The 24,030-nt window shown below is 48.4% G+C and overlaps 3 protein-coding genes across 3 annotated transcripts in view; 1 reads left to right on the plus strand and 2 right to left on the minus strand.

The window, feature by feature from the left end:
- JMJD4 (jumonji domain containing 4) overlaps positions 1 to 24,030 on the minus strand; it is a 127,740-nt gene that overhangs the window by 47,868 nt on the left and 55,842 nt on the right. The gene's annotated exons all lie outside the window — the stretch shown is intronic.
- Positions 1,402 to 19,873, minus strand: TMIE (transmembrane inner ear). Its single transcript, XM_063303145.1, has 4 exons — positions 19,358 to 19,873; positions 14,592 to 14,709; positions 4,962 to 5,111; positions 1,402 to 1,511 (listed from the first exon to the last, which is right to left on the minus strand). Exons 1-4 carry the CDS (start codon positions 19,568 to 19,570, stop codon positions 1,402 to 1,404), a joined length of 591 nt encoding a protein of 196 aa, XP_063159215.1. The 5' UTR covers positions 19,571 to 19,873.
- The window catches only part of ALS2CL (ALS2 C-terminal like), a 40,801-nt gene continuing 37,895 nt past the window's right edge, over positions 21,125 to 24,030 (plus strand). Inside the window, exon 1 of the mRNA XM_063303278.1 lies at positions 21,125 to 21,194. The gene's annotated coding sequence lies outside the window, so the exon portion shown is untranslated. The remainder of the gene's footprint in view (positions 21,195 to 24,030) is intronic.

Raw genomic sequence — 24,030 nt, forward strand, 5'->3', positions numbered from 1 at the left:
AAGCATCTCCTCATTTTCCCCCCTGCACCAGGAAGGAGGAGAAGGACCTCTCTTCTGTCCTTCTTTCTGACTGACTCCCTGTTGACAATTTCCCCCCATCCAGATGGGCCCCCCTGGTGGGAGAACTCATTTTTGCTTTCTTTTAATTTGCTAATTAACAGAGAAATTGAAAAGCCCTCCTTAATTTCAGGATTTGGAGGGGGAACAAGGATTTCTCCTCTGGGGAGGGATCTGTAGGTCTGCAGCTCAGTTCAACCCCGCCTTTTGCTGTCTTCCAGCCTCCTCCCAGGTCAGCAGGTAAGAAGACCCGAAGCTTTAATCCTAATTCTCCCGTCAGTCTTCTCTCTGCTCCCTAAATCAATTCACCTCTCCGCTCCCCATTTGTTTCTTAAGTTTCCAGCCCAGGCCAACTTCAGCCAACTTTGCAGCTGGGCCTTCCCACGTCTGCATGCCCCCCAAGCCTCCCCGCTTTGTACCCCTGTTGCGGCCCAGCCCTTATAAACACCAGCGCTCATTTGATTAAATCTGGCTGAAATACAGCCTTTTTCGTGTTTATTGCATTTCACGTCCCATGCTGATTCCCCCGATGTGCTTTAGCTCTCTAATAAACAAACTATTGTTCTGGGGTTTGTTTTTTTTCCTGCAGATTTCAGCATCCCACCATCCTGCATGGGTGTGCGCGCTCAGTTTACATGTATGCATATTTATGTAAATAAGCAGCCTCGGTTACAGGCAGTGCGACCCACAGCGAAGATCTATGGGAGGTCTGTCCAAAACCCCAGCCATCCAGAAGGCACCAGGGGATGTACTCTTCATCGGGGGCGCTCAGGGGTTGGGCAAAAAAGTCAGACTAGTGGCCCCCAATGGTGTGACTGAAGCTCCACCTGCAACACATAAACAGTCAGGCGGGGGGCTTCAGCGGCACCGGCGTGGCCACCATCTTGACTTTTTTGAACGCTGCCTTCCCCCACGAGAATGGAAATAGCAGGCGAGGCGGACCTGCTCGGAATCCGCCTTCTGAGGCCCTCCAGAGCATCAGATCGGGAGGGACGCCGGGGAGCGCGGGTGGCCAAGTCGCCGCGGGGCCAGGCGCGGCGCTCCGGCCACAGCCAGGGCAGACCGGCGGCCGGGCCACCGGCGAAGCAGGCGGGCCAGCTGCGGGGGGATTGCCGGCCGGCCACAGAGAGGCTCTGGCGTGAAAGCGGTCGATGCGATCCGGCTTCTCCTGCCGCGGGAGGGGCCCGGCGGGGCTCGCCCGGCTTATCCGGATGGCCCCGGCGAGGTCCGGACGGCGCTGCCCGCGGCGCCTCCGCGCGCGTCCCGGGTCGGGGCTGATGGGGGCCCGGCGGGGGGCCCGGCGGGGCGGGGGGCGGCGCGGGGAGCGTGGGCGGAGGGCGCCGCCTAGCGGGCGTCTCCCGCCGCCTCCTCTTCTTCCTGGACGGCCGGCAGCGGCGGGGCGGGCAGCCGCGCGTCGACCTGGCCGGAGAGGGTCGGGAGGCTTTCGGCGGAGCCTGGAGGGGCAGAGAAGCGGACGGCCGTCAGAGGGGGCGAGGCGAGGCGAGGCGGAGCGGGCGGCGGCAGGCCCGGGCCTGGGCTCGGGCTCGCGGGGCAGAGAGCGGCGGAGCTGCGCCCGGGCGGGGCTCGGCGGAGGAGCGAAGAACGAAGGAAGGGGCGAAAGCCAGAAGCGCCCCCGCCCGCCTCGGACCCGGGGTTGGGTTCTCGCCAGGAGAAGGGAGGGAGGGACAAGGAGAGAGGAGGAGGGGAAGAGGAAGAAGGGAGGAAGGAAGAGGAAGAGGGGAGAGGAAGGAAGGAAGGAAAATGGAGGAGAGAGGAAGGAAGGAAGGAAAAGGAAGGGAGGAAAGAAGGAAGGAATGAGAGGGAAGAAAGAAAAGGAAGGGAGGAAATAAAAGAGAAGGAGAGAGGAAGGAAGGAAAATGGAGGAGAGAGGAAGGAAGGAAAAGGAAGGGAGGGAAGAAGGAAGGAATGAGAGGGAAGAAAGAAAAGGAAGGGAGGAAATAAAAGAGAGAAGGAGAGAGGAAGGAAGGAAAATGGAGGAGAGAGGAAGGAAGGAAAAGGAAGGGAGGGAAGAAGGAAGGAATGAGAGGGAAGAAAGAAAAGGAAGGGAGGAAATAAAAGAAGGAGAGAGGAAGGAAGGAAAATGGAGGAGAGAGGAAGGAAGGAAAAGGAAGGGAGGGAAGAAGGAAGGAATGAGAGGGAAGAAAGAAAAGGAAGGGAGGAAAGAAAAGAGAAGGAGAGAGGAAGGAAGGAAAATGGAGGAGAGAGGAAGGAAGGAAAAGGAAGGGAGGGGAGAAGGAAGGAATGAGGGAAGAAAGAAAAGGAAGGGAGGAAAGAAAAGGGAGAAGGAGAGAGGAAGGAAGGAAAATGGAGGAGAGAGGAAGGAAGGAAGGAAAAGGAAGGGAGGGAAGGAGGGAAGAAAGAAAAGGAAGGGAGGAAAGAAAAGGGAGAAGGAGAGAGGAAGGAAGGAAGGACCAATCTGTACCAATTTGGCAAAGAGGCGCCCAGATAGGCATCAGGTCCAAATTAAATTCATTCTGTGCTCCTCTGGGCTAACGCCTGGGTGTTAGGAAGGGCCACTTTACAGCCTTCTTTCCTAGGACATTTGTTTGAAACCCCCTTAGTTTCAGATCAAATCTTTGCACCCCTTTTGCCTTTGCCAGAACAGGAGAGAGGACGTTTCTCTTTGGCAACTCCCTTGGAATGCCAGGCCTGGGGGCGCACTTGGTGGACCCTGAACAAGGAGAGAGGCAGGGAACAGCCAGCCGCTAATGCAAGGTCTTCCAGAAGACAGAGAGACAGACAGACAGACAGACAGACAGACACAAACACAAACACATACACAGAGAGACTGTATAGCTATCAAAAGAAAGAGAGGGGTGGATAGACGGATAGTTGGATGTATGGATGGATAAACAGATGATGGATGGATAGATATAGATGATACAGTAGATAGATGATAAATGTATCAAAAAAGGGGATGGATGGACAGATAGTTGAATATACAGATGGATAAACATGAGGGAGGGAGGGAGGAAGGGAGGGATAGATATAGATCTATCAGAAAAAGGAAGTGAAGATGGATGAATGAATAGTTGGATATATGGGTGGATAAACAGAAAATGGATGTGGCGTCCTCGGTGCCCTCTGAGCCTGGTTGTTTTCTTGCAGACATTTCATTGCCAGACTAGGCAGCATCTTCAGTGCGAAGAGGGAGGGGGCCTTGCTCTCTGGATAATGGATGGATGGATAGATATATCAAAGACAGATATAGATATAGATCTATCAAAAAGGAGAGGGATGGATGGATATATGGATGGCTTTGATTATCCTGCAGCAGCTGCCGTCTTGACTCTTTTGACATGCCTGGCGGCATCCATCAAGTTAGGAGCGAAACAAATGCATTTCCAAGCGTTATCCTATCCTTGCACCTGAAGAAGTCGGAGCTGGAGCTGATGAAAGCTTACACCTTTTAATACAAATTGTCAGTCTGATTTTTGCCTGCCACTCAAACAATAAGCTCAGGCCAGATGGGCTTTTAATGCATGAGTCAAGCAAGCAGTTCCTGAGTTGGCTTTCATGTGCCTCCCCATGGTGAAGGGCGATCTGCTTTGGATGGTGCCTGCTGGCCTCCAAAATTAAATTAAAAAATCATTCAGAATGATGAGAGATGCAGAGATCTTGGGCATCAAAGCAGGGACCCACAATCCTCCCAGTATTTCAAACAAGAACAGCCGACTCTTGCAGCTCTGTTTCAAACCCCTGTGAAATTTCATACAGTGCCTTTTTTTTTAAGGCATGGGGGAATTGGCTAAAAGACTTCTCCTGCAAGCTGGAAAGAGAAATATATACTCAAGTCGCAGGAACGGACTGTTATGTGCTACTTACCCGCATTTCAATGAGTCTTTTTTCAAGAAAGACGCAACAAAGAAGGGTGTCAAGTGAGATGGTCTACATTTTTGGAGTTTCTCTGTTTATAACATAATTTCTGGACCATTTTTCCTAACCTTTTTTTTCCAGTCTTTTTTTAATTAACTAACCACTAGTCAGTTGGTTTCTACAGCTGCCTACTTACCAATGACTCTGGGTGGCTTGCAAGAGTTAAAAACAGTTTTAAAAAAAGCTGAACAGTAGAACACAAAATGGAAGAAAGACAAAATCTACATTTATCCCTTTGCGTTTGCTTTACTCTTTCAATGTGTTGGATTTTTTATTTGGGGGGGGCGGTCCTTAGCTTAGCCTAATGAAATGAAATAAATTGTTAGTTATCTTGTGAGAGTTTGACGATTGTCCTTGACTTATGACCACAATTGGGCCTGGAACTTTTGTCGCTAAGTGAGGTGGTCGTTAAGTGAGTCACACCAGATTTTATGTCCTTTTTTTCTGGGGCCATTAAGCGAATCACATCATTAAGCAAATCTGGCCTTCCCCGTTGACTTTGCTTGTTGGAAGCCAGCTGGGAAGGTTATAAATGGCGATCATGTGACCCAGGGATGCTGCAACCATCATAAATTCATGCTGGTTGCCAAGCGCCTGAATTTTGATCATGTGACCGCAGGGACACTGCAACTGTTGTAAGTGTGAGGACTGGTTGTAAGTCACTTTTTTCAGCACTGTCATAGCTTCGAATGGCCGCTAAACGAATGGTCGTAAGTTGAGGACTACCTGTATTTGATTTTTTAAAACAACAACAAAGTTTAGAAGCTGGATCACAGTCTCTCAGCAATAAGATTGGGAATAGCAGCAGCTGGAAAAAAAATCTTCATTTCTAAGTGTCTTCGAAGTGTCTCCTTTCCAGGAAAGCTTGCAAGCATCCGAACAGAAGTTGAGAAAATTTGGAGGTGCCGTGTCTTCAGATAGGAGACTGTGCCTTCCCCCCAATTCATACGCCTCATGCCCCAATTTCCTCCCTCCTCACCATCACCAGAAGAGAAGCAACCTCCTACCTCCTGGGATCTCAGTCAGTTCATTCAGTGGCGGCACCGTGTCCAGCTTGTCTGCGTACATCTTCGCAGCCTGCCGCTTGGCGTAGCGGGCTTCAATCTCCTTCTTGGTCCTGGGGATCCGGCACTTGAAGATGCAGCACAGGGTGATAACTAAAGGCATGGGAGAAAGAATGGGGAATTGGCTGGAGAGAAGGAAGGGACTGGCTTCAGACTCAGTAGAACTCCCCTGCAGCAGGCTGGGCCTCCAGACTCGGGGCTTCCCCAAACGGGGGACCGCTGGTCCTGCTGGAACCCGCAGTTCCCTGCCTAAATTTTAAAAATTACAAACGGGTGGTTCACAGCAAGGGGAAAATGTGGGTGTGTAGAATGGAGAAGCTTCAGCAAAGGATCGTTACCTTGTCGTGGTGCTGGAGCTTGAGCACCTCAATGATACCATGAGCTAAACCGTGAAGGGCCACCCAAGACGGGAAGGTCATGACAGAGAGGTCAGACTAAATGCGATCCCTGGGGAAGGTAATGGCAACCCACCCCAGTATTCTTGCCGTGAAAACTAAATGGATCAGTACAACCAGAGATATGTCGGTATACCATCGGAAGATGAGACCCCCAGGTCGGAAGATGGTCAAAATGCTACTGGGGAGGAACAGAGGATGAGTTCAACTAGCCCCAGACGTGATGACGCAGCTAACTCAAAGCCGAAAGGACGGCTAGCGGCCGACGGTGCTGGTGGTGAACGGCGAATCCGATGTTCTAAGGATCAACACACCATCGGAACCTGGAACGTAAGATCTATGAGCCAGGGCAAATTGGATGTGGTGATTGGTGAGATGTCAAGGTTAAAGATAGACATTCTGGGCGTCAGTGAAGTGAAATGGACTGGAATGGGCCACCTCACATCAAATGACCACCAGATCTACTGCTGTGGACAAGAGGACCACAGAAGAAATGGAGTAGCCTTCATAATTAAGAGTAAAGTGGCTAAAGCAGTGCTTGGATACAACCCAAAAAACGAGAGAATGATCTCAATTCGAATTCAGGGCAAGCCATCTAACATCACAGTGATCTAAATATACGCCCCAACCACAAATGCTGAAGAAGCTGAAGTAGAGCAGTTCTATGAGGATCTGCAGCACCTACTGGACAACACGCCTAAAAGATACGTTATTTTCATCACAGGAGACTGGAATGCTAAGGTGGGCAGTCAAATGACACCTGGAATTACAGGTAAGTATGGCCTGGGAGAACAAAACGAAGCAGGACATAGGCTGATAGAATTTTGCCAAGACAACTCACTCTGCATAACAAACACTCTCTTCCAGCAACCTAAGAGATGGCTTTATACATGGACTTCACCAGATGGACAACACCGAAATCAGATGGACTACATCCTTTGCAGCCAAAGGTGGCGGACATCTATACAGTCGGTAAAAACAAGACCTGGAGCTGACTGTAGTTCAGATCACGAACTTCTTCTTGCACAATTTAGGATCAGACTAAAGAGATTAGGGAAGACCCACAGATCAGCTAGATATGAGCTCACTAATATTCCTAAGGAATATGCAGTGGAGGTGAAGAATAGATTTAAGGGACTGGACTTAGTAGATAGGGTCCCGGAAGAACTCTGGACAGAAGTTCGCAGCATTGTTCAGGAGGCGGCAACAAAATACACCCCAAAGAAAGAGAAAACCAAGAAGGCAAAATGGCTGTCTGCTGAGACACTAGAAGTAGCCCAAGAAAGAAGGAAAGCAAAAGGCAACAGCGATAGGGGGAGATATGCCCAATTAAATGCAAAATTCCAGAGGTTAGCCAGAAGAGATCAGGAATTATTTCTAAACAAGCAATGCGCGGAAGTGGAAGAAGACAATAGAATAGGAAGGACAAGAGACCTCTTCCAGAAAATTAGAAACACTGGAGGTAAATTCCAGGCCAAAATGGGTATGATCAAAAACAAAGATGGCAAGGATCTAAAAGAAGAAGAAGAGATCAAGAAAAGGTGGCAAGAATATACGGAAGACCTGTATAGGAAGGATAACAATATCGGGGATAGCTTTGACGGTGTGGTCGGTGAGCTAGAGCCAGACATCCTGAAGAGTGAGGTTGAATGGGCCTTAAGAAGCATCGCTAATAACAAGGCAGCAGGAGACGACGGCATCCCAGCTGAACTGTTCAAAATCTTGCAAGATGATGCTGTCAAGGTAATGCATGCTATATGCCAGCAAATTTGGAAAACACAAGAATGGCCATCAGATTGGAAAAAATCAACTTATATCCCCATACCACTAAAGAATGTTCAAACTATTGAACAGTGGCACTCATTTCACATGCCAGTAAGGTAATGCTCAAGATCCTGCAAGGTAGACTTCAGCAGTTCATGGAGCGAGAATTGCCAGATGTACAAGCTGGGTTCAGAAAAGGCAGAGGAACTAGAGACCAAATTGCCAATATCTGCTGGATAATGGAAAAAGCCAGGGAGTTTCAGAAAAACATCTATTTCTGTTTTATTGACTATTCTAAAGCCTTTGACTGTGTGGACCATAACAAATTGTGGCAAGTTCTTAGTGGTATGGGGATACCAAGTCATCTTGTATGCCTCCTGAAGAATCTGTATAACGACCAAGTAGCAACAGTAAGAACAGACCATGGAACAACGGACTGGTTTAAGGTTGGGAAAGGAGTACGGCAGGGCTGTATACTCTCACCCTACCCATTCAACTTGTATGCAGAACACATCATGCGACAAGCTGGGCTTGAGGAATCCAAGGCTGGAGTTAAAATCTCTGGAAGAAACATTAACAATCTCAGATATGCAGATGATACCACTTTGATGGCTGAAAGCAAAGAGGAACTGAGGAGCCTTATGATGAAGGTGAAAGAAGAAAGTGCAAAAGCTGGCTTGCAGCTAAACCTCCAAAAAACCAAGATTATGGCAACCAGCTTGACTGATAACTGGCAAATAGAGGGAGAAAATGTAGAAGCAGTGAAAGACTTTGTATTGCTAGGTGCGAAGATTACTGCAGATGCTGACTGCAGTCAGGAAATCAGAAGACACTTAATCCTTGGGAGAAGAGCAATGACAAATCTCGATAAAATAGTCAAGAGCAGAGACATCACACTAACAACAAAGGTCTGCATAGTTAAAGCAATGGTGTTCCCCGTAGTAACATATGGCTGCGAGAGCTGGACCATAAGGAAGGCTGAGCGAAGGAAGATGGATGCTTTTGAACTGTGGTGTTGGAGGAAAATTCTGAGAGTGCCTTGGACTGCAAGAAGATCCAACCAGTCCATCCTCCAGGAAATAAAGCCAGACTGCTCACTTGAGGGAATGATATTAAAGGCAAAACTGAAATACTTTGGCCACATAATGAGAAGACAGGACACCCTGGAGAAGATGCTGATGCTAGGGAGAGTGGAAGGCAAAAGGAAGAGGGGCCGACCAAGGGCAAGGTGGATGGATGATATTCTAGAGGTGACGGACTCATCCCTGGGGGAGCTGGGGGTGTTGACGACCGACAGGAAGCTCTGGCATGGGCTGGTCCATGAAGTCACGAAGAGTCGGAAGCGACTAAACGAATAAACAACAAACAACAAGAATGGAGAAGAAAGGGAAAATGGAAAGGAAATGAAGGAAAGAGGGGAAGAGAGAGGAAGAGGAAGAAGGAGGGAAGGGAGGGGGAGGGAGGGATGGAGCAGAGAGAGGAAGGAAGGAAGGAGAAAAAAGCAGGAAGGAGGGAGAGGGGAAGGAAGGAAGGAAGGTACTCCAGGCCCAAATTACATTTTACTGGCATTTTCTGTGGGTGGCAAGTGTAAGATCCTTCATGTGGGTAGGAAAAATGAAATGCACAGGTGCAGGATCAGGGAGGCCATGTTCAGCAGCAGTGTGCTTGAGAAGGATCTCATGGGTCCCAGCGGAGCACTGGCTGAAGATGAGCAAGCCAAGTGATGCAGCAGCTGAAACGGCCAATGCAATTTTTTCCAGGCCTGCACTAAGCGAGGGGTTGGACTAGATGACCTCTAAATTCCCTTTTAACTTCTCCATTCTGTAAGAGGCACAATCCAGCCCCAGAGCAGCTGCACCCTGTAGCGTAACTCCCTAATGACACACCCCAATCTTTTTTTTTTTAAATTCCTGAACCTACCTTTAGCATCATCCAGTGTCTTCCTCCCCTTCTACCAGCGTGCTTGAACGTACCACGTGCTCCTGGCCGGATGTGGTCCTTATTATTTTGAACTGAGTCTCCCCCTGTACTTTAAATAACCCGAGTATTTTTAATTTTCACAATTGCTACACAGCATTGCTTCCGGTCACATTTGCTTTTAACATCCTGATTGTTTGCAATTGGGGGAGGGTATTAAAAAACACAGTGGGGTACATCTTGTAAACTGAACATATAATTTCCTCTGATTTTCTTCTGATGCCTCGTCTCCAACACACACTATACACATTATTTCTGCTTCTTTTGACAGTTTTCCTCTGCAAACAGGCTCCGTCTGTCGACCATGGAAGCATTTCTGCCTGTTGCTGATGGCACCACCTTGCCTGAAGTCCAAAATGGGCACATCATTGACTTGCATTTAAAGCCCCAATCCTGGTACTGTATTATCCAATTACAGATTCCTTTTTTCCACGGACCAAAAAGGTGGCGACGCATACTTTGAACCAGGGTTCTCCAAGTACAGGGGGATCAACACCGAGGAAGAAATCCTGGTTTTTTGCAGATGTTTCTCGTATTTGTGAACAGTTGTGCTGAAGAAGCCTGGCAAAGTGTGTGCCAAAAAAGTGTTTTCTGCTTCAAGATTGATCTTCCCCTGTCTAGGGCAGTGTTTCTCAACCTTGGCGGCTTGAAGATGGGTGGACTTCAACTCCCAGAATTCCCCACCCTGCTAGGGAATTCTGGGAGTTGAAGTCCATACATCTTAAAGCTGCTGAGCTGACTAAGGAATTCTGGGAGTTGGAGTCCACACTTCTTAAAGCTGCTGAGCTGACTAAGGAAGTCTGGGAGCTGGAGTCCACACATCTTCAAGCTGCTGAGCTGACTAAGGAATTCTGGGAGCTGGAGTCCACACTTCTTCAAGCTGCTGAGCTGACTAAGGAATTCTGGGAGCTGGAGTCCACACATCTTCAAGCTGCTGAGCTGACTAAGGAATTCTGGGAGCTGGAGTCCACACATCTTCAAGCTGCTGAGCTGACTAAGGAATTCTGGGAGTTGGAGTCCACACTTCTTAAAGCTGCTGAGCTGACTAAGGAATTCTGGGAGCTGGAGTCCACACATCTTCAAGCTGCTGAGCTGACTAAGGAATTCTGGGAGCTGGAGTCCACACATCTTCAAGCTGCTGAGCTGACTGAAGAATTCTGGGAGTTGGAGTCCACACTTCTTAAAGCTGCTGAGCTGATTAAGGAATTCTGGGAGTTGGAGTCCACACTTCTTAAAGCTGCTGAGCTGACTAAGGAATTCTGGGAGCTGGAGTCCACACTTCTTCAAGCTGCTGAGCTGACTAAGGAATTCTGGGAGTTGAAGTCCATACATCTTCAAGCTGCTGAGCTGACTAAGGAATTCTGGGAGCTGGAGTCCACACATCTTCAAGCTGCTGAGCTGACTAAGGAATTCTGGGAGTTGGAGTCCACACTTCTTAAAGCTGCTGAGCTGACTAAGGAATTCTGGGAGCTGGAGTCCACACTTCTTAAAGCTGCTGAGCTGACTAAGGAATTCTGGGAGCTGGAGTCCACACATCTTCAAGCTGCTGAGCTGACTAAGGAATTCTGGGAGCTGGAGTCCACACATCTTCAAGCTGCTGAGCTGACTAAGGAATTCTGGGAGTTGGAGTCCACACATCTTCAAGCTGCTGAGCTGACTAAGGAATTCTGGGAGCTGGAGTCCACACATCTTAAAGCTGCTGAGCTGACTAAGGAATTCTGGGAGCTGGAGTCCACACTTCTTAAAGCTGCTGAGGTGAGACACACTGCTCTAGATCCCTGAATAAGTTATCCACAGCTCTGCATTGCTATTTAATGATTTGGCACCTGAGCACCATCAGGTCAGTGAGACATACCGGGGCCAAAAATAGAGAAATACAAAGAAATAGCAATATGCAACCCCAGGAAGAAGGAGGAGGAAGAACAGGAGGAAGTGCTTCATATGCATTATTGAATTCAGTATGTGCAATGCTCCTACAAGGTAAATCACCATTCCCACGATGCAGATGGGAACGCTGAAGGCTGTGAGGAAGCGGCTGGCCAGCTAGGAATTGTGTTGCAAAATCCACGCATTTATCTTTTTTGCATTCATTGCATGTCCCCTACTTTGTGAGACTTGCAGCCGGGGCAATCCTGGTCTCCTGGTTGTTGTAGAAGACAGCAATAGTCCTCGAGTCCTTTCTGGGACTGGCAAAACACTTCGAAAGCTGGTCTCTGTTGCCCACCCCGCACCTATCCTGCAGTGAATAGGACTGAAAGTTGGGGTGTTCTGCATCCCCAACTCAGAAAAAGTCACTGAATTTAATTTGGAATAAATCCACAGAGGTCGGGGTATCATGGCACGACAGTTCTTGCTCCCCCAAAGCAGCTTTGAAATGTTTTAAATTGACGTTTAAGCAATGATGTTTATTTGGGAACATGCCAGTGTTTTCAACCCCAAGGAAACCGACACTGGATTGGGGTGCACAAAATATTTTCCTCCGGGGCTCTAAAACTGGATGCACTGGATGGCTCTACCTTCTCAGCATTGTCAAGGAGGACATGGCCTACTCTTCAGGAGTGTTGTAAGAGTGCCTGGAAACAGCTGGAGCACAAAGGGGCCCTATCTGTGGTTACATCCCTGCCAATGTGGAGCCCAGCACCCTCTTCCATGATCAGCAACCGGAGATCCAGCAAAGCAGGCTAGGAAGAACAACAAATTCCTGGTTTCCACTCCAGCCGGAGAAATCCTTGCCCTTCTCCACTGAAATTAGGTCCGGCCAGGGGGGCAAGGAGCAACCCTGAGCCGGGGTCCCAGTCTTGAGCGAAAATGTAAAGTATTTGGGGAGGAAGGTCTGTTTGCTTTCAAAGATTAAGATAAGACAGGAATTCTGTCCCCTTTGGGTTTCCCCCCTTATCGCAGCAAAGCCAATGGAAGAGTTTCCCTCCTCTTGAAAACCTAAGGGGCCTCTGTCTTTGCAACTGCTAGGACAGTCCCCTGGAGTCGCCCTGGGCAAGCGGTGGGCTTCAGGGTCCAAAAGGGAACACAGGAGTGAGAGTTCCCGTCAAGAGTTCCCTTTGCTCTCTCCAGATCCGTGAATTCTTCTCCCTCCCCGGAACAGAAGATCTGGGGCTCCTGGAAAGAAAATGGGTTCTCCTCCTTTGCGTGGTGAGGTGAGTGAGATTGCATTTACTGGTTAGGGGTGGCCCAGCCCCTTCCCCACTGGATGACCCTGCTGGGGGGCTGAGAGGGAGGGACTGGCCCCAAATCCCCCAGGGAGCTTCTGGGGTTGAGCAGGAACTAGATCCTGGGTCTCCCTGCTGCTAGTCAGGAGCGAGAATCGTTGAATGTGGGAGGTGGAAGGGACCTTGGAGGTCTTCTGGCCCAAAACTGCCCAAGGCAGGAATAGTTGACCATCCCAGACAGAGGTGGAGCCCTCAGGACTCCAGGAGACAGACTGCTCCCTGCTTCACGGCTCTCGCAGCCAAGACATTCTTCCTTGTTTCGAGTCTCGTTTTGGATCTCCACCTTTAGAGCTTCCATTGCCGGTCTTGTCCTCTTGGCCACGTGGAGAATAAGGCCACACCATCCTCCCTGGGACATCCCTTTAAGGCCTGGAAGATGCTCTCATGCCTCCCTTCTGCCCTCTCTTCTTTACGCTAAACACACCCAGTTCCTCTGACTCAGCGTTTCTCAACCTCAGCGGCTTTAAGATGCGGGGACTTCAACTCCCAGAATTCCCCAGCCAGCCATGCTGGCTGGGGAATTCTGGGAGTTGAAGTCCCCGCATCTTAAAGTCGCTGAGGTTGAGAAACATTGCTCTGGTTTTCATTGGACTATGACCCTCACCATCTTCATTGCTGTTCTCTGCCTCTTTCCAGCTCGTTAGCATCCTTCTTATGTTAGTGCTCAAATGTGATTGACATCACGGTCTTAGTTCTTAGACTTGGTGCAGTGCTAAGGTGAAAGATGGAACCCTATCGTGGTTGTCTCTGTGGCTACTGCTCAGGCCTTTCCATTACTGCTATAATGTTCTTCTCTTTGCTCTCCAAGGAGACAAGTGGCTCCATTCACACAACAGATTTAATTGGGTTCATCTGTTGGGGGACAGCATATTGTATGAACATCTAAACTTGGTCAGCAAGGGGAGCATTACATGGAATTAGGTTTAGCGTCCAGTGGCTTGACTACTACTCTGGAGCCAAAGTCCTAGAGTGCCCTCTCAGAAAGGGGCCCCTCTAGGAACATGGCTTCACTGCTCATTGTGTGTTGCCCTCCCCAGTCACCCGGTGGGTTAGGGCCCACAGGAAGAGTGGAGGTGGGTAATCCCTGCCCCGATTATCCACACCCTTCCACGCAAAATTGGAGGCTCTGAGAAGTGTTGACCACTTTTGCAAGTGTGTGTGTGTGTGTGTGTGTGAAATGCCTGTTCTCTTTTTGCACTGAATGAGATTGGCACACGGGGTTACCCCAGGCGAGCAAGAGATTACCCCAGGTGAGCAGCCAACTTGGTTGGCTATTGATTAAAGAAGGGTGCAAAGGAAGAACAATTTCGCAGTTCTGCTGGCAGGTGATATTATCACAGCCTGGCTCTGAAATAAGAACTGTGTTTTGACAAGCTCCCCTGTCATGTTCACTGTTTCAATGTAGTTTATACATCGTAACGTTTCCCATGCCATGGCGCTGGCGCGCATTTCTGTTTGGGAGGGAGCTGCTGTGAAACCTTGTGCCAAGCTCTGTATCTGTGTTCATTTCAATGGAATGTGTTTGGGTTATGTTCTCTGTTCAAGGCCTTTTCCCGCAGACCATCAGAAGCCGTTGGGAGCACCTGGGATTATGAGCCTGGGAAGATTCTACGGGGGGAGGGATCTCGTTTGCACCAAGGGTTTTTAGTTTGCATTTGGCGTGCTTTTATCATTCTCAGCTTTCTCTGTGATCCTGCTTACTATTCTTTAATAAATCAGATATCTTTGCATTCCTGCTCATGAGTCTGAGAGTGTTTTAGAATAGGCAATCCTTACATCCCCCTCCATTTCTTGGGAGACAGGCGGCATATAAACTTATTATTAATAATATCATCATAGTTCTGTTACTGAATGAGCTGCAAATTCAAAGACAATTCATGGGGGAGATCATTCCTTATTTTTAATCATCTGAGGCACAAATAGGGCACACTTTATTTTGAGTGAACGCATTTAAGATTTCCCTTCAAGAACCCTGTTGGGGAATTTTATTACATTGTGTTGGAGGAGACTAAAGCTGCTCCACTCATGGTTCTCAATGGGGATGTCCACAGGGAGGGGGTCAAAAAAGTCAAGATGGTGGCCAGAACCATGCAATCAAAAGCCCACCCCTTTTTACAGGTGTTGGCCACCATCTTGACTTTTTTGACCCCCCCTGCCAGGGACAAGTCTGGTGCTCAGCCAGATGAGGATGGAAATAAGAAACCGGCACTTACTAACACTCAGGACAAAAATGGCAAAAATTCCAACCACTTGCCAAAGGCGCAGGCCCCAGATCACCACGGTTTCCGACGTGACAGGAGCTGGTTTCTTTTTGGGCGGTTCTGTGGTAGCCTATGCAAAAACAAAGACATGAAAGAAAAGGGGTTTAAGGGAAATGCATCCCTGGGAATTGGCTCTAATCTTTGGTTAAGCAGCCATAACAGGCGGAGAAGCTGGTGGGAAAGAGAACGATGGCAATTCCTAGCCAAGTTGGACTTCCCTTAATTGCAAAGTTTGTGATACATACATTTGAAAACTATACTAACCATCCAGGGCAGTCTTTTTCAACCTTGGCACCTTTAAGTTGTGCGGACTTCAACCCCCAGAATTCCCCCACCAGCATCCTGTAAGATGTGTGGACTCCAACTCCCAGAATTCCCCAGCCAGCAGGCTTCAAGATGGGTGGACTTCAATGCTGGCTGGGGAATTCTGGGAGTTGAAGTCCAAACATCTTAAAGTTGCCAGAGTTGAAAAGCACAGATGTAGGGGATGTGGAGGACCCTGTAACTGCCAGATGTTGATGAACTATAACCCCCAGCATCCTCCATCTTGGGCTTTGCTTAGCTGTGGCTGCTGGGTATTGTAGTTGACCAGGATGTCCTAATCACAGGCTACTTTTCAAAGAACTTTGCAAGGAACAACAGTAGTTTCCTCTGTGCACGAATAAATCATTGCACATTCTGCTCGTTTGTTTCGTACTCTAGACTATTAATTATTTGCTTTCTTATTTATTTAAATTTATTGGCCCCCCAACTCCAGTGGACTCTGAAGGAAAGCATTGCATGAGTTTGTCTGTAGTTCCACCTATCTTCTGCCACAAAAGTTATTATCATAGGAACCTTGCCCCCTCTTCTCAGCTGTGGCGGCTATCAGAACGTGTGGGGGTCTTTTCTTTGCAAAACCCTGAGGGCTAGCAGCTTGGGCCTTTTTTAAAGACTAGAGGACCGAGCATTGCTCAGACATGGCAGATGTAGCCTGCTGAAACCAGCTCCTTTCTAAGAGCTTCTAAAGGTTGTTATTTGAACTTCTGTTTTATCTTTATTTCTTGGGACGGAGCCAACGAGCCTTCTAATCCCTTGGCCGTAAAGTGGGGGAGGAACAGTCACGCCGATTGTGCGCAAATTCATAAGGCACTTGCGGGAAAGAGAAACCAGGCCTTTTACCCACGCGAGCCACTCCTGTGCACCCACAGAGCCTGCTCTCTTCCTGAAAGGCTCTATTTACAATCTGTTTCCAGGGAATTACATTTTTTGCCCTGTCTCTTCTTTCAGTCTGGCTCTTGTTAAGGTGCACAGTTGCACTTAAAAAACGACAACAACTAAACTCTGCATTGTGATGCCTAAAATCCCCCATGCTCAGTGTCTGAATGTGCTGGATCTCTGAGTCCAACCAAGCTTGTACAAGAACCTAGGTCAGGGTTTCTCAACCTTACCAACTTTAAGATGGGTGGACTTCCACTCCCAGAATTCCCCAGCCAGCATGGCTGGCTGGGGAATTCTGGGAGTGGAAGTCCACCCATCTTAAAGTTGATAAGCTTGAGAAACCCTGACCTAGGGAGTTGCCAACTTTTAATGCACCCCACGTAACTGCATCTTTTGCAGCATATTGATCTCCAGTGGTTACCAAAGGCTTGGTTTCTCTGCAAGCATCATCAGCGGAGGCCTCGTGAGAAAAATCTGTCCCATAATTCCCCCTGCTCCCTGCACACACCAAAAGTTGAATGAAAGGAGATTTAGAACAGATAAAAGACAGTACTCCTTCACACTGAGCATTACGACTCTGTGGGATTCATTGCCACAAGACAGGGTGACGGCTACTCACTTGGAGGACTTTAAAAGGGAACTGGATAAATTCACGGAGCACAAGGACTATCAAGGGCTGTTAGTCTTGAAGATCCAGCACTCCTGCTGGGTTGGGGATGTTATGCCTCCAAATCTCAGTTGCCGAGGAACAACGGTGGGGGAGACATAGATTTCCATGTTTGTGAGAACTTCTGAAGCATCTGATTGTCCACCAGGAGCAACAGAATGCTGGTCTAGATGGGCCTTGGCTTGATCCAGTGGTGCTACTCTGTAAATTCTTATTAAAAGGGATAAATTAATGGATCGATCAAGGATTACAAGCCTTGAAGACTCCATGTTACCTCTAGATTTGAGGCACGAAGCTCAAAGTTGCAGGGCAACAATGAGAGAAGGGTGCATCTTTACCTCCTACTTGCAAGCACCTAAGAGGCATCTGGTTGGCCACTGGGGGAGATAAAATGCTGGACTAAGATGGGCCTTGGCCTGATCCAGCAGGGATAGTTTTACATCCTTATCAAAGGTGGGTTAGATAAATTGATGGGGAGTAGGTCTATCGAGGACCATCGGTCTTGAAGATTCCATATTATCTCTAGGATGAGGGAGGGATGACTCCAGTTATAGGGAAACAACCATGCAAGTTGGAGGAGAATCATCTCCTGACCATTGGGGATGGATCCTAGGTCTCCATCTCCTACATGTGAGCCCTCCAGAGGCATCTGGTTGGCCACCATGAGAAATGCTGGCCTAAGAGATCCTTGGCCTGCTCCAGCAGAACTCTTTTTGTATTTATACTGAAAGAAGATTTAGGACAGAGGAAAGAAAATACAACATGCATTCAGTGGAACTTATTCCTACAAGATGTGGTGATGACCAGCAGCTTGGCTTGGGTTAAAGGGGGATTGGATATATTCATGGAGGGCAGGTCTGTTGAGGACTATGAGTCTTGAAGTCTCCATGTTACTTCTGGGTTGGGGGCAGCCTATCTCCAAATCCTAGATGCAGAAGAACAACACAGGAGGGGGTAGGTCTCCACCTTCTGCTTGCAAGCACCTGAGAGGCATCTGGTTGGCCACTGTGAGGAACAAAATGCTGGACTAAGATGGGCCTTGGCCTGATCCAGCAGGGATTGTTTTACACTCTTATCAAAGGTGGGTTAGATAAATTGATGGTGAGCAGGTCTATCAAAGGCCATCAGTCTTGAAGACTCCAAGTTACCTCTAGTAGAAGGAGGTCATGACTCCAGATCCAGTTGGAGGAGGATCATCTCCCAAAGGTGGGAAATGGTCTCTATCCTTTGAGGATCATCTCCCAAAGGTGGGAAATGGTCTCTATCCTTTGAGGATCATCTCTCAAAGGTCCTAGGTCTCTATCTCCTACTTGTGAACCCTCCAGAGGCACCTGGTTGGCCATCATGAGATACAAAATGCTGGACTGAGCGGCCTTAGCATTCTTAAATATTTTTGCAGAATGTGATAGCTCATTTTTCAAGAGATTTGTAGCTGCTTTCTACATCTCAAACCCACTCTGGGAAAACAGCCAGACTCGATAATCTCTGAGATCCTTTCAAGGTCATGATTCTAGGATTCTCTTGACTCAATCAAACAGCCAAGATTATTTTTAATGCATAATTTTACTGCTGACTGAAAGCTTTTTCTATGAATAGATTGCTTATGTTACAATTTTGTCTCTGCCCCAGTCTTGTTCCTAACTGGAACCTAGATGAGTTTGCTTAGCAGTAAAATTCACAACACCTTACTCTTAGGAAAACCTTACTTCCTTGCTGTGCAACCTACTATACCCCTTTACTCAGAAATAAAACTATTGAGTTCGGTGGAATTTAATTACGGCAGCTCTAAGATCAGAGATTCTTAAATAGCTGCAAATGATGTATTTGCAAGCAGAGGGAAATAACTGTAATTGCTGAACTTTTTGCATTTCTCCTTCGGTCTAGAATGAAAAAAATGTCTGCTGAAAAGAAAGAGGGATAAAAACTATTCCTCTGAGTCTGTGGGGCTTTTGCAAACCTTAAAATGAATAAATATTCAAGCCCCGTAGCCACAGAGCTGAGAGTCAAACCTATCCAGAAGTTCCAACCACCTGAAAATCTGTACCTGTCTTGGAGATTTGGAGAAAATCCATCTGGGAGATTTGCTGCAGGTTATCTGACACTGAAGCAAATACCTTGAGTTTGTTTTTAGGGGTTTCATCTTCTGTTTCCAAAATTCTTGGCCTAAATCTAGCTCAAATAACACCCCATTGCAATGGGATCTCTGCAAATTCCCTTTAGGACAGACAGACTGCCAGCACAGCCAGTAGACTGGATTTCTGACTGGTGGAAAGATGGGTTTTTTTAAAATCCAAAATTAAGCGTTTGGGGAGCCCTAATATGCAGGCTAGTTCATCTCTTTGTTTGTTTATTCAATTTATATTGCCGCCCATCTCAAACTAGTGACTCTGGGTGGCTAATAACAATAAAAACAGTCATGATATCAAACAATAAAAACAATAACGAAAAATTAAAAATAAATACAAATACAGCCGAGCGATCTAAAAGCCATGGTGTTAACATAACCGTGCATCGGGCCCCTTCCCACGCTCGGGGCCCCAGGCCTGGGCACAAAGCCAGGTTAGCCTCTTGGACCACCAGATCTGGGTTGCCAAATGCCGGTGGCTGGTAGAAGACCCCTCAAAGCTCTAACTCACTGGTCCTCTGGGTATCTGCGCCCCAGATCAGATCATCCTGCAGGTCGCTTCTTTGCTAGGACACCCAAGGAATAGCAATAGTCTTGGATGTCTTGCATCCATCACGGATCCTTCCTTGCCTGGATGCAGAAACAGGGATCCATCCGTCCATCTGTCTCTCTCCCAGGCGCCTTCCAGTCCCTTTCCCCCCATCGTTCTCCCATCCCCTTCCTTACCTGGATTAGCTGACTCCAGGCAGTGCTGGAGTAACAGAGCAGGACAGACGGGGACCCTCCAAACGGACAAAGGGGGCTTCGAGTATTTGGGTCCCACGCCATCTTTTTCCACTCGCCTCTGTGCAAACCGGAGCCTGCTTTGGCTGCAGGAGAGACAGCGTGTCCCCACCCCACGCCGTCCCTGTCCCTGTCACTGCCCGGGGAGCCATTCATTAATTCATTAGGCAGCTTCGCTTACAGCCAGACTCGGTCTGCTGAGCTGCCAGGAAGTCAGGGTGCTGATCTTGCTGGCAGGGACCTCTTTTTTTTCTTTTGCTGTTCTTGCTCAGCCCGGAGAATTTTCCCTGGAGAGGAGGTGATTTGGTTAGCCCAGGCCTGCTTTCTTTCAAAGGGATGGCAGGATCCGGATCAGCCGCTTCCTGGGAAAAGTTTTAGAGCGACCGGAATTGCAGCTGTTCAGTCCAGGGGTGCCCTTGATGGCCTAGGGTGAGCTGCCGTGTCCTCCAGGCGACCAGATTGGGAGGGAAGGGGTGTGTGTGTGTGGGGGGGGTCCACTCTCTTTCTCCGCAAGGAACAGGCAAGGTGGTTCTGGAAGGCCATGGCGGAGTGGAACAGGGAGCGGCTGAGTTTTAATCTGGGCAAATGGGCCCATCTCATCTCCGGCTGCAGATCTCAGGAAAAGAACCTGCTGCACAAATGCTGCCAACAGCTCATCAGGTTGGGCAGGTCCCCAGCTCAGCTTCGAAGAAGGCAGGGGGCTGCTCCGCAGGAGCTTTTTCCCACCTCGTGATAATTAAGCCTTGTATTTTCGGGTGCACTTCCTAATGCGAAGCACGGGACCTTCCCTTGCCTTCCTCTTGGCCCCGATTTAACTCCCCTCCTTTCCTGCTTCCTCCTTTCTGCACATATTTAACGGATCTGGGCAGAGACCAGGGGAACCTCGTGGGCAGTGTTCTCTGCTCCAGCTGGTGACCCCGTCCGCCTGCCCTCCCACTGCCGTCAGGCTCCCTGTCAGAAGGCTTGGCTGCTCCCCAAAGAATTTCTAGGAGGGCCAGGAGGAATGTGACTGCAGTGCATTGTGGGACCGAGCCCCCCCTCCTTTTTTTTCCTTGGGAGCTGGGCCAACCCTCGAAACCGAGACTGGCCAACAGGCTGGCTGAGCTGCTGTTCCTGCAACATCTGAGCCAGGCGAGCACGTGAGCGGGAAGGATGTGCGCCGTGGGCTGTGACCGGGAAGGGCGAGAGGAGAGCGCTGAAAAGAGTCAGTCACCTGATCCCTGCCTCAAGGCAGGTGGCGTTTCTTTGCTGTAGGAGAAGGAAGGAAGGAAGGAAGGAAGGGGAAAGAGAGTGAGAGAGGAAGGAAGGAGAGAAAGAAAGAGAAAAAGAAAGAAAGAAGAGAGGGAAGGGAAGGGAAGGGAAGGGAAGGAAAAAGAGTGAGAGGAGGAAGGAAGGAGAGAAAGAAAGAAAAAAGAGAAGGGAAGGAGAACCAGAGAGAGGAAGGAGAGAAAGAGAAAGAAAGAAAGAAAGAAAGAAAGAAAGAAAGAAAGAAAGAAAGAAAGGGAGGGAGGAGAAAGAGGGAAGGAAGGGTGGGAGAGAGAGAAGGGAAGGAGAAAGAAAGCAAGAAAAAGAAAGAAAAGGGAAGAAGAGAGCAAAAGAGAGGAAGGAAAGAAAGAAGGAGGGAGGAGAAGGAAGGAAGGAAGGAAGGAAGGAAGGAAGGAAGGAAGGAAGGAAGGAAGGAAGGAAGGAAGGAAGGAAGGAAGGAAGGAAGGGTTTGCATCCAGCGGGAAGGTTGCTTGGCTGATGACCCATCACAACAGCTTAGCTTCCCTCTGAGTGGGTAAGTGGTCTTGCTGCGTGATAAAATAGACAGCTGTTCTCCTCTCTCCTTGTTTTCCATTGCAACCAAAAATAGCCGAAAAAGAAAAGAACTCACAAGGAGCTGCATAAGGCGTGATACAGCTCAACGAGGGCAGTTATTCATACGTGGGGGATGAGCTTGCCTGCCTTTGCACTCCCCGTAAGTTTTCCCTTCTGTAAGCCTCCAAGGTCGCTCATCGATGGCTGCTTGGCGGTTTGGCCAGCATTTGCTTCACTGCGGAAGAAATTCTCCATCGAGAAGCCAGAAGGCAGAGGCTTCCGTTTTTCTACCTCATGCTCCATAGAGAATTCCTTCAGCAGTTCTCTTGAGGCTGCCTCTGTGCTGGCAGAATGGTTGATAGTCTGGGGTTCTTTGACCCATCTTCCCCCTCTTCTGGAGCTTCCCTCGCTTTCCAGTCTGAAAAATCCCAGGGGACTAAGGCCTTTCGTAAGAGCGTCCCTTAGGATCAAATGGGAGCGGGGATTTGCCCTTTGCACGAGGACGGAGAGAACGCGAACCCACTGTTTGCGGAAGGAGAGCTGATTGTGCAAGGAAAGAGAGGCTATTGGCATCAACGCCCCTGGCTATTTTGTAAAAAACTAAGTAGCTTTGCCCATGGGGGGGGGGTCCAAAAAGTCAAGATGATGGGTGCAACCATGCCACCGTCTTGACCTTTTGGACCCTCCCTGGAACTCAGAGTACCAAGTAAGTACAAGACTACCAATACCTGGTTGGAAAAAGCAAGTTCTCTTTCTTTCAACGGAGGGGAGACAGATACGGGGAAAAATGCAAGAGAAATTTCCTGGCCCTGCACCAGCGAAGGCTGAATTCCTGAAGCGTCTGTGGATAACAGGGGGCGGCACCCTCGTTCATAGCTCCAACGTTGCCGTTTTGGCAGTCTGGGACCTTGCAAGGAAACCGAGGTCCTGTCACTGACATTTCTGAGGTCCTGCTGGGGGAATTTGGGGGGTTCTGCTATTTTTGAGGTAGGACATTCTTGACGCGGAAGTCCGTCAGCCTTTGCAAGGGGGGTGACTCATGTTTGACTCCTCACACTTCTGCACCGCCTCTGGTCTCGCCTCCTCTTGCCTCCGTGAAGCAATTTTGCAGCATTGCTGAGCTCCGTCCTTTCCAGTTGCCAGTCGGGTCGGGCTCCAGCGGGGCAAGGTGGGGGGCAGAAAAACAGTAGCTGGCTGGTAGCCCATCCTTGTTCTTCCCGGGGGTGATGACGCAAAATTAAAGGAAGATTTTGGCTGGCCACGGTGTGGGGGCAATGGCAGAGCTGCCCATAAAGGGGCTCTGGAAGATGGCACCAAGGCCCAGTGACACCTCCCCTTTTCTCTCTCTCTCTCTCTTTCTTGATCACTCTCTTTTTTCCCTCTCTCCCTTCTTTCTCTTTTTCCCTCCCTCTTTCTTTTCCCTCCCTCTCTTTTCCCCCTCCCTCTCTCTTTTCCCCTCCCTCCCTCCCTCCTTTCTTTCTTTCTTTCTTTCTTTCTCTCTTCCCTCCCTCCTCCTTTTTCTTTCTCTCTTTCTCCCTCTCTCTTTTACCATCCCTCTCTTTTTCTTTCCCTCCTTCCCTCCCTCCTTTCTTTTTTCTTTCTTTCTCTTTTTCCTTTCTTTCTCTTTCTCTCTCTTTTGCCCGCCCTCCCTCCTTTCTTTCTCTTTCTCTTTCTCTCTCTTCCCTCCCCCTTCCTTCCTTCGTTCCTTCCTCTCTCTCCCTCCTTCCCTTCCCTTTCCCTCCCTCCCTCCCTCCGTCTCTCTCTCTTTCTTTCTTTCTTTCTTTCTTTCTTTCTTTCTTTCTTTCTTTCTTCCGTTCTTCCGTTCTTCCGTTCTTTCATTATTTTATTTTCCCAACTTAATTCTTGTATTGCATTGTACACTGCAAAGAATACAGGATAGAATACAGATTGTAACTGAACCCAGTAGTCTTTATGCTATAGAAACTAGAAACTGTCAACACTGTGATGATTTCGATAAATTAAACCTTTAAAGATGAGAAAAAAAAGTTTATCTCCATACTAGGTATGATTTCTAACATGCTAATGAACAGAAGCTTGCTTCAATTGTACACTTAAGGTACAATTGACATGGATAAAATGTTGCAAAAATGCATTGAATTATTTTATAATGTGGGAAAGGTTTTGATCTTTGAACTTAATCCTTAATGCTGAACTCTAAAATAAAATGCTGAAAAAGGAAGAAGGGGAACTGCCAGGATGAAGAAAGAGAAACTGTGTAAAAGGGACTTTTCATACTGGTAAGAGATACTGATCAAACCAGGGTGCCCTCCTTGCAAAAGCATCAAGCTTCCAGCCCCCTTCTTTGCAAAAACTTAAGAAAACGGGCATGAATTTTGCTGTCCTGAATTTCCCTATATATTCTCAATTGAAAGTCATCTGCTGGCTGGAATTCTTACGTTCCTTCAAACGTAAGAATTGGGGGGGGGAGGTGTCAACATCTGCAAGATTGGGAGTCCTTGCCCCCTTGGTGAGGGCATCAACCTCTCACAAATGTCAAAAGGGGTGCACTGCACCTGCCATCTTGGATATTTTAACAACACCCCCCCCCCCAGCAGACACTCCTACTTATGGGCATCCTCAAGAGGGGAAGAGCATCTCCATGCAAATTGCGTTATCCCGGATGCAAGTGACATAATCCACAGTATTTGCATGATGGTTTCACGACACCCGTGACGTTGTGGCTGGCACCTTCGGCCACCAACCTTGGATCAGCGTTTCGGCTGCATGGGAAATGGGTGTCACGGCGCAGTTAAGTTTTGATTTACTTTCTTTATTACTGAAACAATCCCCTAGGT

Source organism: Candoia aspera, chromosome 4, assembly GCF_035149785.1.
Source record: "Candoia aspera isolate rCanAsp1 chromosome 4, rCanAsp1.hap2, whole genome shotgun sequence".
NCBI lineage: Eukaryota > Metazoa > Chordata > Lepidosauria > Squamata > Boidae > Candoia > Candoia aspera.